Source organism: Mus caroli, chromosome 3 (genome assembly GCF_900094665.2).
Source record: "Mus caroli chromosome 3, CAROLI_EIJ_v1.1, whole genome shotgun sequence".
NCBI classification, from domain to species: domain Eukaryota; kingdom Metazoa; phylum Chordata; class Mammalia; order Rodentia; family Muridae; genus Mus; species Mus caroli.
Window position 1 is genome coordinate 59,358,315 of NC_034572.1, and position 18,857 is coordinate 59,377,171.

At 38.2% G+C, this 18,857-nt stretch overlaps 1 protein-coding gene across 4 annotated transcripts in view; it reads left to right on the top strand.

Annotated features, from left to right (window-relative positions):
* The window catches only part of Lekr1 (leucine, glutamate and lysine rich 1), a 170,139-nt gene that overhangs the window by 58,073 nt on the left and 93,209 nt on the right, over positions 1-18,857 (top strand). For all 4 annotated transcript variants that reach the window (XR_003836153.1, XM_029474779.1, XM_029474780.1 and 1 more), the window contains 3 exons: positions 1,884-2,003; positions 3,672-3,847; positions 16,385-16,570. Coding sequence is in view for 3 of the 4 variants with exons in the window: in XM_029474779.1 (XP_029330639.1) it covers positions 1,884-2,003; positions 3,672-3,847; positions 16,385-16,570 (482 nt within the window). In the remaining variant the exon portion in view is untranslated. The remainder of the gene's footprint in view (positions 1-1,883; positions 2,004-3,671; positions 3,848-16,384; positions 16,571-18,857) is intronic.

The following is an 18,857-nucleotide window of genomic DNA, read 5'->3' on the forward strand; positions in this document are numbered from 1 at the left end:
AACCCAGTGATGCTCATACAGTTTAGTTTAATCATGATGATGAGGGGAAAACTTGGACATAGACAATGGTAATAAATCTGTTCATGGTTGCATAGGCAAGAGGCTTATAGCATAAGTCACCTGTCTCCGAGTTAAAGGTTCTCTCTGTTAGAACATGCTGTTAGTCTCCATTTGCAGGAACACTCTATGACTAGACAACATCATGGCCTCACAACCACGTAGTGTTCAAAGTCTGTGCAGAATTATGACTGCTGGAGAAAACTCTGTGCTTACACAGTACATCCTGTACGGTATCCTGTGACTAATCTTACAAAATGATGTATACAGTAAAAGTGAACACTCATGCTTTTCTAGGCATGTAATGTTTATGCATATTAGTTCTATTTGAAGAGAATAGGTACTGAGCATAGCCAAAGCACCAATCTTCTCAGGGAGTATAGCCAGAGGGCTCCACATATTTACATATAGCATCCATTTAGGAAATATCTTAGAAGATATGATTTTACAAAGGATTTTATCATTTATATTTTAATTAAACAATAAAATATTTTATAAAAACACAGGCTCAGAATTCTTTTCCAGTTGATTTTTGGTAGTTGAAGTGATCTATAAATCAAGACATGTTTAAAGCACATTTTAAAAATATCACAGCATTGTCTTAAGTAAACGTAAATTACTTCTTCATGTTTCTAGGCATTTTCCTGTTTATAAACCCAACTTTGCCTATATACATATAATCTGTAGAACTTACTGTGTATGTTATCAAACTCTCTAGTATTTTATTTTTGAGCAATGTGTAATTATATTTTCACTGTAAATAATCTAAATATTGTAGAAAAAAATCCTAAAGTTTTCTTGTCCATTTGTCTCAGTTCTGGTTCTGCACCTCAGATAACCCTGTTTTAACATTGGCAAAGGTTGTTTCCATTTTTTTTCTAAAGTTTTAATTAGTATACTGTTCTGTAGTTGTGTTAAAATACTATGGCCAAAAGCAACTTAAGAGAAGAAACAGTTTATTTTGCCTTAAAGTTCCACAGGGACAGAGTCAATACTGGAGGGAAAGGCATCCAACAGGCAGACTTGGCAGGAGTAGGCAGCTAAGAGAGCATGTCTCAGCCACATATAGGAGACAGAGTAAGAACACTTATACCGGGGCAAGGCTATGAACTCCCAAAGCCTTTGCCCCGTGACATTACCTACTGTTATACCAGCACATTTTGTTGGTTTTGCAAAAGGTCTTTCTCTGTACCTGTGACAGGCCTAAAACTCACTGTAAAGAGCAACTCTGCCTTAGACTTACTGTGATCCTCTAGCCCCAGCTTCCTGAGTTGTGGGAGAATAGGTATGTGCCACATATGCTGCACGGTTCATGAGAAACTCTGTGTGTGTGTGTGTGTGTGTGTGTGATCTTCAAGTCTTAGTTATATGTAGCAGAACCATTTCTTAACTGTTTTGTATCTAAATTAAAATATTCATGTTACTTAGTAGCATAGAAGTACATACTAGTAAGAACAGGAAAAAAATAAAAGTAATTGCCTTTGGTAGTGGGAATTGGTATAAAAGCAAATGTTACTGTTTTTTCTTATACTAATTTCTGTAATATTTAACATTTTAAATTACATACATTATTAATAAAATTAAATGAACTTTTTCTATTTTGATTAATATTTTATATTTATTGTGCACCTATAAATGCTTCTCTTTTTACTTGGAATAACAAATCATGATTTTCTGCATATTTTTTGTATACAGTAATTTTCTTAGTATAGTGTATATGGTTTTCTTCATCTACTTATTTTTATTAAATTATACTCAATTTTAAATTTAAAATGATATTAGGAAATATTGAAACGTGCAGTGGTATTATTTTTTTATATTTTTAGAGTTCAAGATGCAAGCATGCAGTTAAAAAAGCAACAAAATGAATTTCAGAGTGTACAGAAAGAATTAGGTCATCTACAACTTGAGTTAAAAATTAAACAAAAACAATCCCAAGTCTTCAGGTAAGATTATCTTTAAGAACTGAAAATTATAAATACTAAAAGCACATAGAAAATGTTTACTTTATAAATTAGACATTTAGCAATATGGCTTCTTATCGTGAAAAAAAAATGGAAATGGCTTTACTTTCTTTTTGTCATCTCAACAGAATTGTTTTACTAATGAATGTAACTGAACAGCTTATTGTGTTAACACCTGAGTTTGTTCTTTCTCTGTAGTGCATTTAAAATGAAAGCATAGTAGCCAATGAGGTTTGTGTGTGTGTGTGCAGAGTGTGGTAATTTGTATGTCCGTGTGCCTGTTCACATGTTTGTGTCTACACTCTCTACTGTTCTCTGTGTTATTTCTGAGACAGGTTTTCTGACTAACCCTGGAGCTTACATTTGGCTAGACTTGCTGACCCCAGGCTCCATCCAGGGATCTTCAAGTCTCTGCCTCCCCTAAGCTGGGTTTCTGGCCATGCACCATCAGGCTGGCTTTTTACAGGAGTACAGGCATGGATGGATCTGAGCTGAGGGCTTGTGGCTGTGTGAAAGCTCTATACCTGCTCAGCAGCCCCTCCAGGTTCCTCTTGATTAATAGTTCTTAGTCATTTGATCTGATGGAACAGAAAATCTTTCTGTGTGATAATACAGACCCTTACATTTGGAACTCTCCAGCATAAATGTTAACTTCCTCCCAGAGAGTCTCTGGAAGGTTTATAATGCTTAAAGATAAAATCCAGAGCACCCCCCCCCCCAAAAAAAACCCTAGGATTATATACTGAGAACCTCTGTAAAAATGATCCTTTATTTTGTGTCAGTTAACTTTTAGTACTTAGAAAAAGAAAGATAGTTTAAAATAATATGATAAATGACACAGATTCAGAGTAACTAAAAAAAAGATGCTGAGTAAGTAATTGGATGTTGGGTTTTTGTTTTTTAATTCACTCTAATACCACAAACATTTTTTTAATCTTCTGATTGTTTAATGTATCTGTTAATAATCTGCTGGCCACTTATCTTCCTTTTACAAATGTCTTATGTATAACTGGTAGTCAGTAAAGAATTGTTGAATGGATGCATGAAGAAAGTCTACCTATACTTGTATGTGTGTGTGTGTGTGTGTGTGTGTCTGTATACCACATGCATGTGGTTTCCCCTGAGGTATTATATTCCCCTGAGACTGGGATTATAATGATTGTGAACTAACATGTGGATGCTGGGGAATGAACCTGGGTCTTCTGAAGAGCATCCAGTTCTATTAACCACTTACTCACTGCTCTAGGACCCCAGATGAACATTTTTACCATTACAATTCTCCTTGGCCCATTTTAAGAAAGTCAGTAGTGATCCAGGAGATTCCTAGCACCAGAAAGCTCTGACTTCCAGTTGCTTGGCTCCTGAAGTATTCTTGGCCCATGTCTGGATTGCTGCCTATAAAGATGTCTGGCCTCTTTATAGTTAAAGTAATGAACTAGAAGACCTTTGGCACTGCTGTATACTTGAGTGTGCTCTCACTGTTTTCAGATGATATCTGCTGTCTCTGCAAAGGTGTTGAAGGTTTCCTTTAACTTTCAAAATTACTTCTATTAAACAGTGGATTATATGATCATGATAAACCACTTTTGAAGAAATGTGTTGTTGTGCTTTCTTGTTTAAAAATCCTAATTTTTTGTTTACTAATTGCAGTCAAAGATTGTTGGAACACAAACACTTCTGGAATAAGACTCTTTTATTACTTACTTTCACTAAGAGGGAACTAACAAGTATTAAATATGAGATAGATGATAATTTTCAAAACTGGACTGCACTGAAAGGAGAAGTTTTGCTACAAATTAAATCTATAAGTGATACAGCTTTGGCAGGTTTGTTACATATATTTACAGCCTAATTGCTTTGTCTATAACTGATACATCATAATTTTGCAGTCATAATATTTCCTTGTCTTTTGGGAGTTAGGCTCCACTTTTTAAGCTAATTGCTAGTTGGTACTGTAAATAAACATTAAGGTCCATTCCCTTCCTGGAATTCAGCAGTTATATACTGATCTAACATAAGCTACAATACATCTGTTTTAAGTTATAGTCAAAAGTCTAATTACTCTTGTTAAGCATATGAATTTGTTTAAAATTTTTCTCAGTGGCTGGGTAGTAATGTTAGATCAGCCTCCCTCAAATAATAATTACAAATACTAAACAAAAATACTCAACATTGCTGAGAGACTGGAACCAAGCACAGACAGGTGGAATCGTCGAACATTAAAGATGGTTACCCCGTGAAAAATGCCAGTCTGAAAAGGCAGCATGGTGTATCACATTCATGTGACTGTCGGAAAGGGGAGAACTAGAAAACAGTGAACTTCTGTGACTGAGAGGGGTTAGGAGCAAGGATGAATAAACACATGATACACAGAGGAATTTAAAGATATGGAAAGTATTCTCTAAGATGTGTAGTGGCACACTCACATCATTATGCATTTGCTAAAACTTATAGAACATACAACACCACGTGTGACATCTAATATAAATGGTGAGCTCTGGCTAAAAGTAAAATGTCCCAGTTGATTGTCTTGAAGTGGATATACCCTGTGGTACGGCCTGCCAGTGAGAGGAGGCTGGGGTGGTCTGGGGCAGGAGGCATGTAAGAACTCTCTGCTCTTTCCTCACTTTTACTGTGAACCTAAAACTGCTGTAAAGAATGCTAAGATTATTTTAAATATTGAAAAGAGTATGGAACGTGATTCATTCCTTTCCTTTTTTATTTTTTAAAGGCCAATAGGCTCAGGTCAGGATACTGTTTATTCTGAATAAAAGCAAAAGGTATGAAAGACAAATGTGTTCTTTTAAACCTGAGGATGAGAGGACAGAGATGAAGGTGGCCCCGGCCTCTGGGAAGAGGCAGGTGCAGAGACAGTGGGGACAGCAGGTTCCGCATGGAATGAATGTGTTCCGAATCCTCGGCTGCTCTCTGGAGTGCATGTATACAAGGAAGACTGAGCAGCCCATCGGAGACAAAAGTGATGATACTTAACAGACACCTCCCCTGGGAACAGCCTTTATAGTGTGAATGTAGCTATATTACCTGCTCATTAAACCAGAGCAGAACCAAAACCAAAACAACAAACAAACAAAACACCCTTAAATAATTTAAAAAAAAATTATGTGCATGAATGATTTACTCTGAATATCTGGCACCATTTGTGTGCCTGGGGCCCAAGGAATCTAGAGAGGACTTTGCATGCCATGAAACTAGAAACTAGGTACAGACAGTTGTGAGCCACCATGTGGGTGCTGGGAATCAAATCTGGGTCCTTTGTAAGAACAATCAATGCTCCTAACTGCTGAGCCATTTCTCCAGCCCCTTAATACTCTTCTGAGGAAGCAAAAGGAACCCAGTCTGTGCCATCCACACTGTTCGGTATACAATTCCAATATCTTAATATTTCTGGGAAGAAATATTAAAAATATGGTCCATGTCTCCCCAAATAGAACAGTCAGTACAGAGCAACTCTGAATTTCACTGGACAATTTGTGGGAAGGCATAGCTCTTCCTGTCGTACTATGCTTTGCAGACCTTGCATCGTTTATAGATGGAAAGATTCTGGCCACCCTGGTAAGTTTCTCTGGGTCATGTGCTAATGATATGTGCTCACTTTGGAAAGCACACATTTTCTCACATTTTGGTAATTCTTACAATACTTTTTTTATTTTATCTGCAAACAGTGTTACTATTGTAACTGTTTTAGGACACTATGAACCACACCCATATAAGAAGGTATACTTAGCTTTAACAAGTATTCTGTGTTCTGACTTCATTAAAAGCAGCCATTCCCATGTCTCCCACTCACTTTTGGACCTTCCTAAAAAGCAGACATCAAAATTAGACCAATTAATAACTCTACAGTGGGTGTAAATCTCTTTCCCTTAGATCAAGAGCTAAGATGATTAAGCTTAGTGAGGAAGTCAAAAGCTAAGACAGGTGGGAGGTTAGGCCTCTAGTACCTATGCAGCCCATTATCTTGTAAAATCGAAGGGAAGTTCTTGAGAGAGTGAGGAGTGCTTCTTCAGTGAACATACAGAAGAGAAGAAAACAGCCTTGTTACTGATGTGTTACTAATTAAGCTTTCACCCATAACATTCTCCTAAGTTAAAGGTTAATTTAGAGAAAGTCCCTGACATGGATTCATGAAGGTTGAAAGAAGTGAGAAGCTACAGAAGAAAATGGGAGCTCCCAGAAGTTAGTTCAGGAGGCTTAAGGAAGAATGTCTTCATAAGATACAAAGTGTGCAAGACAAAGCCACAAATGCTGACTTAGAAGCTGCATCAAATTATCTAAAACATCTGCTTAAGATAATTGATGAAGATAGCCTCATTAAGCAGCAGCATTCTTTTGGGGGGCAGAGTTTCTAGCTTGTGTCAGCCCTGAACTCTCGATGTAGCTTAAGGATGGGCTTGAACTTCTGGTCCTCCCTGGTGTACCGTCACACCTGGTCCTTAATACCAGGCTTAAAAGGACTCCATTTAGAACTTTTCATAGCTAGAGAAGACATCGCCTGGCTTCAAAGGCTCAAAAGATAGGCTAACTCTCTTGTTGGTGCCAATAAAAGCTGATTTGATATAGAAGCCCCCTTTCATCTGCCATCCTCAAATCCTGGGACTCTAAGAATCATATGAAGTCTACTCTGCCTGTTCAATATAAATGGAACAACAACAACACCAGGATGACAGCACATCTATTTACAAAGTAGTTTACTGACTTTTTAAAGCCCTCTTTTGATAACTGCTGCTCTGTATAATATCCTCAGCCTGGTGGTGCATGCCTCCTGTTCCAGCTACATGGAGGCTTGGGGAATGATAACTTTATTCAAGGAATTCAAGGCTATCTTGGATAGCATTCTGAGATCCAGTCTTAAAGGAAAAACAAATTCCTTTCAATATAACTTCACCTAAGAACTGTGGTGGAGTTTAATGAGATTAGTAATGCTTTCATGCATGTTAACTGAAAGCCATTTTATAGCCTATGGATTAGGGATTTCGACTTAAGTCCCACTATCTGTATACTTTATATGTTTATTTGCAGATAGTATCCACTATCAAGGATGGCGGTTTCTCCAATTTATCTGGACATAGTAAATTGAAAACCACTGAAAATGATTCTTTACTGTAGATGCCATTAAGATTAAATACTATCATTAGGATTCACCAATATAGACCTCATTAAGAGCATTCATGATTCATTTTTATTGACAAGAATTTAGAAGAAGTTGATTGTAACCAGCATGGCTTTGAAGGCTCAATGCATTAGTGGATAAAGTAGTTGTAGACAATGTAGAAATAGCAGTTGTTCTAGTTTGCTTCCTGTTGCTGTGATAAACACTGTGACCAAAGCAACTTCAAAAGGAAAGGCCTTATTTCATTTGATAGCTTACAACTTCTTAGAAAGGGAAGGAATTCAAGGCAGGACCTCCTGCTGGTGTGGGTCTTGGTGATAAAGCTTCTGCTTTACCCCAGTAAAACTCATGATTCATCAGTGTGGACTTTGGTGGTATCTGTTCTTGGGAGTGCGGTAGCCTCTGTATCTGGAGTGAGACGTGCATGTAACATCTCCCCTGAAGAAGTTTGGTCACACAGCAACCACTGAAACTTGGTGAAAGAAAAGAGCCAAGTTAAATCACAATAAGCGACTTCCTTACTAGAGACAGGGTCTGCAAATGAACTCATTAAGCCAGGGGAGATCTCCACAGGGAAGCAGGCTGGGGTGCTGAGAATCAGACCCAGCTACAGGTCTTCTGTCTTCAGTGACCATCTGGCTGAATCAAGTTACCCCGGGTAGAAGAGTCAAAAACTCAGGGAAATGGCATTCTTCACATAGAGCAGCCCTGGGGCATCAGAAGGCAAGGTGGAGTCATGAATCTGAGGAAGCCACCAGAAAAGAACTGACAACCTCTCCTTTATCACATACCAGAACTACACGGGACACCAAGGATACAGAGGAAATGGCTCCTGCTTGACACAGTAGCATGTGAGTCCTGCTTGAATGACAACAATCTAGGAAGGTGACTTTCAACAAAGCCCTTGTCAGGGATTAACTCCCTAAGTATTCATTTTATTTTATTTTTTTCTGGTTTCTATATTCCATGCCTTCCATTATGTCTCACGGTAGTTTTGCTTTAGTTTGTCTATTGTTTGGTTAGTTTTTGAGATTATTCTGTGTTTCCTTGAGGAAATCAAGAAGTTTAAAAAGCTCCTAGAATTAAATAAAGTAAGCATAGCAAAACCTATAGGACACATGAAAGCAGTTCTGAGAGGGAAGTGTGTATATACATATATATATATATTTTTAAATACATTCATGTATATACATATATATGTGTTTGTATAATATATGTATATATATGTGTATATATATATATACACACACATATACACACATACATTTTAAAAATCAAAGAGTTCAGGTAAATAATGTTCCATCTTAAGGCTTTGTAAGCAAACCAAATCCAAAGTACTAGGTGGGAAGAAATTATAAAGATCAAAGGAGAAACTAATGAAATAGAAGTGAAAAAAAAAATAGGACTCAATGAAATAAGGATTTGGATTAAGTGTGGTGGCACATGGACACATCACATCTCTCTGAGTTTGAGGCCATCCTGGCTTATGTATTGAGTTCCAGGCCAGTCAATACATAATGAGACCATGTCTAATAATAATAATACTTAAAAAACCAAAAAACATAAAATAGACAAAATAGATAATTGTTTCACTTAGTCAAGAGAAACAGAGAAAAATACCCAAATTAATAAAATAATAAAATTAGAGATGAAAAGCAATACATTAGAACAAAAAGCAGTGAGATTCAGGATCATAAGGACATACTTCAGAAACATATATTTCACTAAATTGGAAAAACTTGACATCAATGAATTTATAGACAAGTCTGGCATATCAAAGTTAAACCAAGAAGAAGTCAGTTATTTAAGTAGAACTATACAAAAAGTAATGAGATTGAAGCAGGCTTAGAAACATGTTAAAAGTCTCCCAATTTTTTAAAAAAAGTGCTTAGGTCTAGATGGCTTCACTGCAGAATTCTACCAACCTTTAAAGGAGGCGAAACCAGGGCTTCTCAAGTTCCATAAAACAGAGGAAGCATTTGAGAGTAAGTACCAAAAGAGAGAGAGGTACAAATACAACAAATCTCCCTCATAATAAAACCAGTCCTCCTGATGAATATAGACAAAAAAAATTCTCAATAAAATCTTGCAAACTTTAGACAGGAGTTCCTGAAAAAGAAATCAAATTGAACTCATTCCAGAAATATAGGAATGGCTCACCAAACACAAATCAGTAAATATAACACACCACATAGATAAACTCAAGGCCAGAAACCACATGGTCATTTCATTAGATGCTGAAAAAGCCTTTAACAAAAATTTCATGACAATATGGAGGTACTAAGTAGGGGTTGGAGGACATAACATAAGAGGGAACATAGCTGAAAGGTGGTGTATGATAACGCTGAGCCAACATTGTGCTCTAAGGGGAAGCACATGAAACTTTCTCACTCAAACCAGAAGCAAGACACCGCTGCCACTTCCCCACTCCCAGTCCCTGCAGTGCCCAATCTCAGAGCAGTAAGACAAGAGAAGGAAATGCAGTAGATACAGAGGAGCCCCAGAACCCTTCTTTTCAGGAGATAGAACTACTCAGAAGAGACTCTAAAGTTGTCTCCAGAAAACTCCTGTACCTGATGAACACTTTCAAAAGTGACAGGATGCCAGATTAACATGCAAAATTCAGCAGTAGCCTTTCTATAGACCAATTACAAACATACTGAAAAAGAAGTCAGGGTAGTGACCATGTGCACAATAGATTAGTAACCCACTGGAATAAATCTAAGCCAGGAAGTGAAAGACCTCTACAATGAAAACTTCCAAATGCTCTGAAGGAAGACCTTAGATGGAAAGACAAAAGATAAGGACTGTAAACAAACAAAATTGATAAACTCCGAGAGTAAGAACACCTGCTCATCAAAGGGCGTCATTAAAAACAAGTGTGATGGATAGCTGTCCCAGAGGGAAGCATTGCAGGTTCACGAGGGGGAACTGGTAATGCCCTCCCAACTCTTAGGATTTATGTTTCAGTTTACATGTCACTTCCTCCAAGAGATCTTTGCAGATTATCCCGAAGCCTTCTTTGTCTAAATTTCTTTATCCTTTGCTTCATACTAAATAATGTATGTCACTATTGGGAGTATTCGTGCCCATTTCTTGATTTTTGTTGTTTACTGTCTATCCTCTGGCACCAGGCTGTAGTTTCTTTGTGGAAAAGCACACAGGATCTTCTTCCAAAGCTGAAGGCAGAAATGCACACACAAGGACTGCAGACTTAGTTCTCAAACAAGGAGTGAGTGCGCCCAAGAAAGACATGGGCATATGCAGCTGAGATCCTGCTATAGTAAGAGGTTTTTCCTCCTCACTCCCTACTATCATCCTGATCTCAGCCCCAGGGCACAGGTGTGCCAGCTGAGACAAGTAGGTGCAGAACCTGGAAGGTGCTGACGCTGGTCCTTTACTGCTTCTTTGAATGTATCTCAGACCTAGCAGAAGTTCTAGTGGCTACAGGAACAAACAACTTTCACATCATCAAGCTTTAGAAAATAAGTTGAATATAATATCCTCAGAAGCCAAGACCAGGGAGGCCTGAAAAAGTTTTACAACCACAGTCCAGTATGGTAGCCGCCAGGCACATGTGGCTATCAGTATTTGAAATGTGGGTTTAGCCTCTTAATGAAATAGGGCTGTTTATATAACGAGTTAAATATACCATTAAAATTAATTTCAAATCTTCAAGAGAAAATTTGAATTACACGTATAGTTTTGTAGTATATATTGCTTCAGTGGATATTGCTAGTCTAAATTAGTAGTGAGGTGAACTGTTCCATGCTTTAAAAACTACAACTATTATAATTCTAGCTTGATATTTACAAGATGGTAAGGGTAATGTGAGTTGTAGCAGGGGTGCCTTTGTCACCGCCCCCCATCTCTTTCTCTCCTTCTCTCCCTCCCTTCCTCTCCCTCAGCCCATAGCCCAGATTGTATTGAAACATGTTACCTGTTTTTAAATGCTTATAACAACTCGCAACTGAAAATAGTCCAGATATCTTTCTGTGGATGAAGGACAAATAGTATTATATCTATTCTATATAATCCAAGTCAGCAACAAAAAGGAAAGAATTAATACAAGCAGTAACTTGAATGAACATGAAAGAAATTTTTTCAAGTTTTTTTTTAAAGCCAATTTCGGAATCTTTTCTCAGGGTTCTTTTTTTTTTATGGTTTGAGAATTTCATAACTCATAGTATGTTTTGATCAAATGTCCTCTCCCCTCCAATCTCTCCACTCTCCTCCTCGCCACTGTCCTTGCCCAACCTCAGATACTTTTTGTGTTAAAAGTCACTCAGTTCACTTGGTGCTGACTGGGTATTTGTGGGCATGAGACCATCTACTGGAGCCTGGGAGCCAAATCCCTAAATTAACCTGACTGTCCCATAGAGACCAGTTGACAACAGTTCCCCAGCTTGGATGGGACTTCATAGCTCATCTCCCATTCCTACTGTGCCTTTGCCTGTCCTGACTTTGTCTGTCACAGCCTCTGTGAGTTCATGTGTACAAAGGCCCTGTTGTGTGTGTCTGGTAAATATCTTTAGCTCTTGTAAGTTCTCAACTGCCTCTTCTGTTATGATTCCTGAGTCTTTGAGAGAGGGAATATGACAGAGATGTCTCACTTATGCTGAGCTCTCTACAGTCTCTTATTCTCTTCACACTGACCAGTTTTGGATCTCTGTATAAGTCACCATCTGTTAAAAAAAAGCTTCTCTGGTGAGGATTGAGAGGTGGCACATAGAACTTAGGAAGCAGTTTATTACTACATCAGTCTAGCATAATAATAGTTGTAGGTTCTCCCCTAGGGTTTATGACCTAGCCAGCCATAGGTTAGCTGGTTGGTTTTGGCTCTGCTAATGGAACCAGGCATGAATTCTGTCTTGTGGATTGGGTTTAAATCCAGTCATAAAATGGTTCAATATCAAAATCTACATTTATTGTTCCATTTATACAGCAGTCTTGACATAATGCCATTGTCGGTGTAAACAAGAGCCGAGGACTGTACTTGTAGGCTGGAGAATGATTATGACAGTAAGGAGCGGGGAATGAGCTTAATGGTATACCAACAATCCCATATTTTGACTGCGGTAGTAGCTATGTGAAACTACATGTCCTGGGTGGGTTTTTTGTTAACTTGACATTATACGGTCACCTAGGAAGAGGGAACTTCAGCTGAGGAATTACTCCCATCAGACTGGCCTGAAGCCAAGTCTGTGGGGGCATTTTCTTGATTGTGGGTTGATATGGGAGGGTTCAGCCCACTGAAGGCACTACCATTCTCGGGGCAGTGGTCCTGGGTTGTATAAGAAAGCAGGGAAATGTAATTGAGGAAAATACGTAATAAAAAAATATATATATATAAAAGAAAGAAAGCAGGGTGAGCAAATTATGAGGAGTGAGCCTGTAAGCATTCCTCCGTTCCTCTCTTCAGTTACTGTCTCCAGAATTGTGTGTCAGTTACCCTGCCCTGATTTACCCTTATGATGAACTGTGAACTGTAGTCTGAAATATGCCTTTTCTTCTTCAAGCTGCTTTAGGGTGTTTATCACAGCCATAGAAAGCAATCTAGAATGCTGTTTTTGTGCTAAAATTGCATAGAACAAGCACTCATACGCAAATGAGTTTTGCACACTTGGTTAAAATCAAAATGCTTCTCTGGGGAGTAGAGTGAAGGGGAAATGGAACTTTTCTATACATCTATTTGTTACTGTCTGTAAACTATTTCAAAATAAAAGGTTTTTTTTAAAAAAAATGTAATTTTGTGTTATTCCTCCATTTAATACCTATAGTTTTAAGGCCTTTCCTATTAATGTAATAAAGTTTATGAACTAATGGTCGCATACTGTAACATTGTATTTCCCTGATAATAAGGTTCTGGAACTCTTGTAATAATATAACCCAATACAATTGTATACTCACTTGCCTAAGCTTAGGGCTACAAAGAACAGAAATAAATCTTAATAAGATAAAGAAATTGACTTGTATGAGATTAGTATTTGCTTTAGCTAATGCATTTTGTTGCTGTTCAGTGCTAAGAATTAGATCCAGGACCTCACAAGTATGTACAATGTCCCACCACCAAGCCACAACTCCCCCTTAAGTATCTTCCCTTTTCACTCCTTTGGTTTTTCAAGACAGGGTTTCTCTGTGTACCCCTCAATGTCCTGGAACTTGCTCTGTAGACTAGGCTGGTTTCAAACTGACTGCCTCAGCCTCTCAAGTGCTGGGATTAAATGTGTGCACCATCACCAGGGAATCTCTCTCTCTCTCTCTCTCTCTCTCTCTCTCTCTCTCTGTTTTTCTCTGTGTCTCTATCTCTGTCTCTTTCTCTATTTTATGTTTGTGAGTACCCTATTGCTGTCTTCAGACACACCAGAAGAGGGCATTGGATCCCATTACAGATGGTTGTGAGCTGCCATGTGGTTGCTGGGAATTGAACTCAGGACCTTTGGAAGAGCAGTCAGTGCTCTTAACCACTGAGCCATCTCGCCAGCCCTGAATCTCTTGACCTTTTAGAAATCAAGTACAAAATTATGTTAGAGTTCAGTTTTAATGTAAACAAACATAAATTTGATGACATTAAGAATGAAATAAGCATATTTTATATTACTAAAATTGGGGGGGTGGTCTGTATGACCTAGTCTGACATTAAAAGCATATTCAGCTCAAAATGCCTACCTCCAAAATGAAACTGAAGCAAACACTTACTGGGGATGTTCAAATCCTGGCATATTAGGAAGCAATTGAAGCTCTGCTGTACGAGAAGCCTTTCTGCATTTAACATCTCCTGTTATCGCTAAGGCATGATGGCAGAAACTAATGGAGAATAAAATAGGCTGTTATCTGTGGCCTAATTAACCTATATTCTAATACTAGGTCATGATGCTTACATGTGGTCAGTACCAAGTAAGTGTGCAGATTGATGTGCAGCATCTAGGTTGGCTCAGAAGAGTCTTTCCCAATGGGGTGGAAGATAGCTAGCTATGCAGACCGGATCCATGAGGATGGGATTCTTCTTCAGGCTGTGCTGAAACAAAGAAGTCTCAGTTTAGGTACAGTAACCAGTGTCGGTTGACCTAGTAGGGGTCATAATTCTGAACCCCGGATTAGGACAAATAACTGACAAGCATGAAAGTATATAATGGCAAACTGTAGGATTGTAGGTTAATGCCCTGAGCAATTGATAGAGGAGCATTTAGCTCATCCTGGTTGAGTTAATTCACTGTTGCTGAGTTTAATCTCCTGATACCATGCTGGAAATGTTTAGTTCCCGTTAATTCAGAAAGCTTGCCGTACTTTTCCATGAAGACATGGAAATAGACTATTTCACAAATAAACTTTTATTGCAGATTCTGCCTCTTAATGTCAGATAGAAAGTCACATTGACATTAGTTATTTTAGAGACGATAGTGTTCACTAACAGAATCAGTCAGCTAAACCTAAGCAGAGCCACTTTGGCAAATGATAAATAGGTGGCAGCATTTGTGTCCTGCTCAACGGTGTCATTCTGACTTAAACACTGGCAGGTGTTACAATATGGGACAGTGCATTCAGCGTACAGCAGCCTCTGTGGCTGTAAAAATAGCCAGGGAGCATCCGTACTTGTCTCACTTTGTTAAACTGCACTGCTTTTTGTTCTTGTTCTTTTTAGCTTTATATTACTAGTGTGCTGGTCATTACTCTCACAGAATCAGGCTCATAGTCATACATGTTTATAAGCAGATTAGCTCTTCTCTGTGGGTGAAAAGCCAAGAATGTAACTATTGGACCATGGTAGAAGCATGCCTTTGATCCCTGCCATTTATTTATTTGGGTTTTTCCATTGAAAAGGAACCAAAAGAGAAATGTTAGTGGGACCTCCTGTCCAGCCCCAAGCAGTGGTTAGTGTTGCTTTTTCTTTCCCTCCCAGACATGCTGTGTACCCATCGAAAGAGCACGTCCGTTTCTTCCTTTGGACCACATTCTCCGGCTCTTTCTCACTCACATTCTTGAGCCCCCTCAGGTTTGCTCACTCTCTTACTATCTTGCTCTCTCCTCTCACTAGGTCACTATGTCCCCTCCCATTGGCCTGGAAACTTGCTATGCAGACCAGGCTGGCCTTGAATTCACAAATATCTGCCTACTTTGCCCTCTCAAATGCTGGGATTAAAGGTGTATGCCATCAGCCTGGCTGGATCACATCCTTGGCTGTACTCTGTGCCATCCTTTAAGAGATTCTCTTTCCTGTGACCTGCTGTCATCATCTGCTGGCCATCTTGCTTCTGCTCCCAGGTCTGTCCTGTGCATTTCCACTTTGAGCTTTCCTTCATGTGTAGATGTAGTAACCCCCAAGAGCAATAAACCAGGCCAACATGATGAGACACCCAGTCACACCTGAACCCACTACACAACTTAGAAGGGACTAGCCAAAGAAGGCAGCAGCTCGTAATCGTTCTAGAAAACCGTTGTCCAGAGTTTCAGGGAGGCCACACCCTCATCAATATAATTAGTTGCAGTGACAGTCTTTTTTAATTGTGTGTTTGCTACCTTAGTGGCGGCTTATGTTGGCAGTGCGGAAGACATTGGTGAATGGAAAACTTGATAATTTTTCTGATGAATCATGTGCTCTGGGCCTTCTCCGGGAGGTGATATGAAATTAGCACGTTGAAATGTAAATAGAATCATAAAAAGCCATTTAAAAATTAAATGGAACAAGAGGAATGATATTGAATTGCTACAGTAAATTCTGGTTTCACTTCAGGGGACAGAATACCATTAGAATCCTTAAAATATATTTGTTAAGTATTAAATACTTCCTACTAGCTTGCTAGTTTTAGGTGTTCCATCCTTCCAGTGCTTTCCGCACTTACCACCTAGAAGTAGGCCAGTTGCCATCTTAGAAATACTACCCAACCAGCTCATGCTGTGCATTTAAATTTGCGTTTTCTGTCATACAATGCCAACAAACCCTTCATCACCCCACAGGTATTATAGATTTCATATTTATATGACAATGTAAAAGAAGTCTGTGTTACAGTTTAGTATAATTTAACGCTTTACAAAGTGCATCACTTATCAATCCAGCCCTCTCCTCCTTTCTTTCCAGACTTGCTAATGCATATGAATCTAACTTTTAGCTAGGAGTCATATTCTCAGAAATGTCATCTTATTTTCACATATTAATTTTCTAAAGGAAAATCAATTTTTTTAGAGGAATGTGATTTAATGTCTCCTGCTTATAAACTTTGAATTTTCTTTACAGAGATAGATATGTTAAATAAAAGTCTAACAGTGTCCCAGAGAAATAAGGTGTGCCTGGAAGAGGAAATGAAAAGTCTCAAATTGTTGTCAGATGCAGCCATATTGAGGTCTCAGCAGATGGAGGCATCCAAACAGCATGAAGTGAACTTGCAAGCCAGGTGCTATGAGCTGCAGAAAGAAGCACTAGGTAAAGAGAACCTTCTTGATGTTAGCAGCTGGCCGTAACATGGAAACGGCTGCTTGTTCCTGATGTCCTAACCCATCTTGGGCTACTTAACTTGTCTGCCAATATGCCTAACAGTAACTGCAATAACTGTTTTCTCGGGAGTTTGTGTTCACCCTTGTAGTCTGGTCGTTTAAAGAGGCAGGACTAAGTGGGTATGTGAGAGGCCTCTGAAATACAAGGTAAGATTTCATCAAGACACAGTGGAATTTACTTTGCTATTTCATTATCTCTAGGGGATTGTTGGCTTTGGGGTGCCAAAGAAAAACAGCATTTGGTGTTATGTAAGATGAATCCAGATTTTATTTTCATTTTTAAATGTTTTACTTCTAAAACTTTAACAGCTTATGGAGAAAAGTGTTAAGGTTTTTACAACTTAATGTTGAGTATAAAGCTTAATTGTAATTTTTATTTTTTATAATTCTTGTTGTGATAAGCCATATTACCTTAAATGTACCACTTCAAGCCTTTCTAATTATTTAGTTTAGGAATGTAAAATTATCTTTGCATTTTCTGCAGTAGATGTGTGGCACTTTTTCACATTACAAAACTGAACAGTGATAACCCCTGAGCTCCTCCCCTGCAGCTCTGCAGCTACCTGTCCACTTCGCCTCTGTGAGTTTGATTCTTCTAACATTGTACCCGAAAGTGAGGTGGTACGGTGTTTTATTTTTGTGTGTCGGGGGTGGGGGTAGGGGAAATTACTCAGTGTAATGTCATCTGTGTTGTTAAAGTGTTAGAATTCTCTCAAGTCCTGACTAACCAGTGCTCCAGTGTTTGTAGGCAGTCTTGGGTTACACCTCTTACCCGCTGCACATGGGGCTGTGGAGAAGAGGATGTGTAAGTATCTCCTCAAGCCCTTCTGGATTCTCTGATGAGCACCCAGGGAGGCCGGCTAGGTCACTTAGGCAGTACTGTCTCGCTAGTGACCGTCTCATGTGCCATTCCCAACATAATGGTGCGGGTTGCTGTCTCTGCACCATTAGCATCATTTAATGTTTTGGGTGGTCATTTGTTATCTTCCATAGGGAATTGTCTTTTGGGTCCTTTGCCCATTTTTAATATGTATATTTTATATTTTCACTGTTGAATTATAGAAGTTTCTCATAAATTGCACAGCTTATTATGCATGTGACTTTTCCATGACATAAGTTGCCTTCGCAAACCTATTTATTGTTTTCTTTGAGACACAGATTTTTTTTCTAGTTAACTGGGTTCCCTTCCTGTGTTTTGCTTTTGTTGACTTTATGTCATAATCAAGAAATCATCGCCAAATCCATAGAAAATCTAAAGTTTTTTCTTTCCTTTCTTTTAAAACATGAATTTTAGACAGTTTGGGAATAAATCAAACAAATACATGATTCTACCTGGAAATATCAAAAATTGTTTTATCAAGATAATGATAAAAATCAGTATTTTAGAAAGTATTTTGAACTGTGAATCAATGTGTTATGATGGAATGAATATGGAACTCTAGAGAGAGAGATGAGTGTTAGAAGAAAATAAATGAGCTGTTTATACATTCAGTATTTGGTAGCACAGGGAAGTCAGAAAAAAATGTAAAATTTAATAAAAAATTGTCATTTTTCTGTGTGTTTGATGTGTGTATATGTATGTATATGTACATGTATGTGTGTTTGTGTTTGTGTAGGAGATCAGTTGTGTGCCACAGAGTATATGTGGAGGTCAGAGGACAACTTACTAAATTTGGTTCCATTCTCCTCCTATGTGGGTCCTGGGGCTCAAACTCAAGTAATCTGGCTTGATAACAGGTGCATTTACCCTCTTGCTAGTCCAAAAAACTGTAATTTACAACACTAACACATTATTTTTATTTTGTCTTTAAGTTTCCTATTTAAAGTTGACTTACTGAAGGTTCTCTTGATAGCATTTTATTTTGTTGGAGTTGAGGCTGACCTGGAACTCATGACCTTCTTGCTTGAGCCCCCTGCATGCTGGGACTCCAGATGTGTGTGAACGTTCCAGCCTCTCTTAATTATTTTGTTTGTTTTTAAGTGCTGGCATTAAAAATGGCTACCACCATTACCAGCCTTCCTTTAATACTTTTAGAGAGCTGTTTGTATAATGCAGATGTTAATTTTTTTATATATTCAGTTTTTCCTTTTTTATTTCTTTTTTACTTTTCAGATCTATTTTTTTATTAAGGCATTTTTTATTAGATATTTTTTCTGTCCTTATTTTTCTTTTTTTTAAAATTTTTTATTAGGTATTTTCCTCATTTACATTTCCA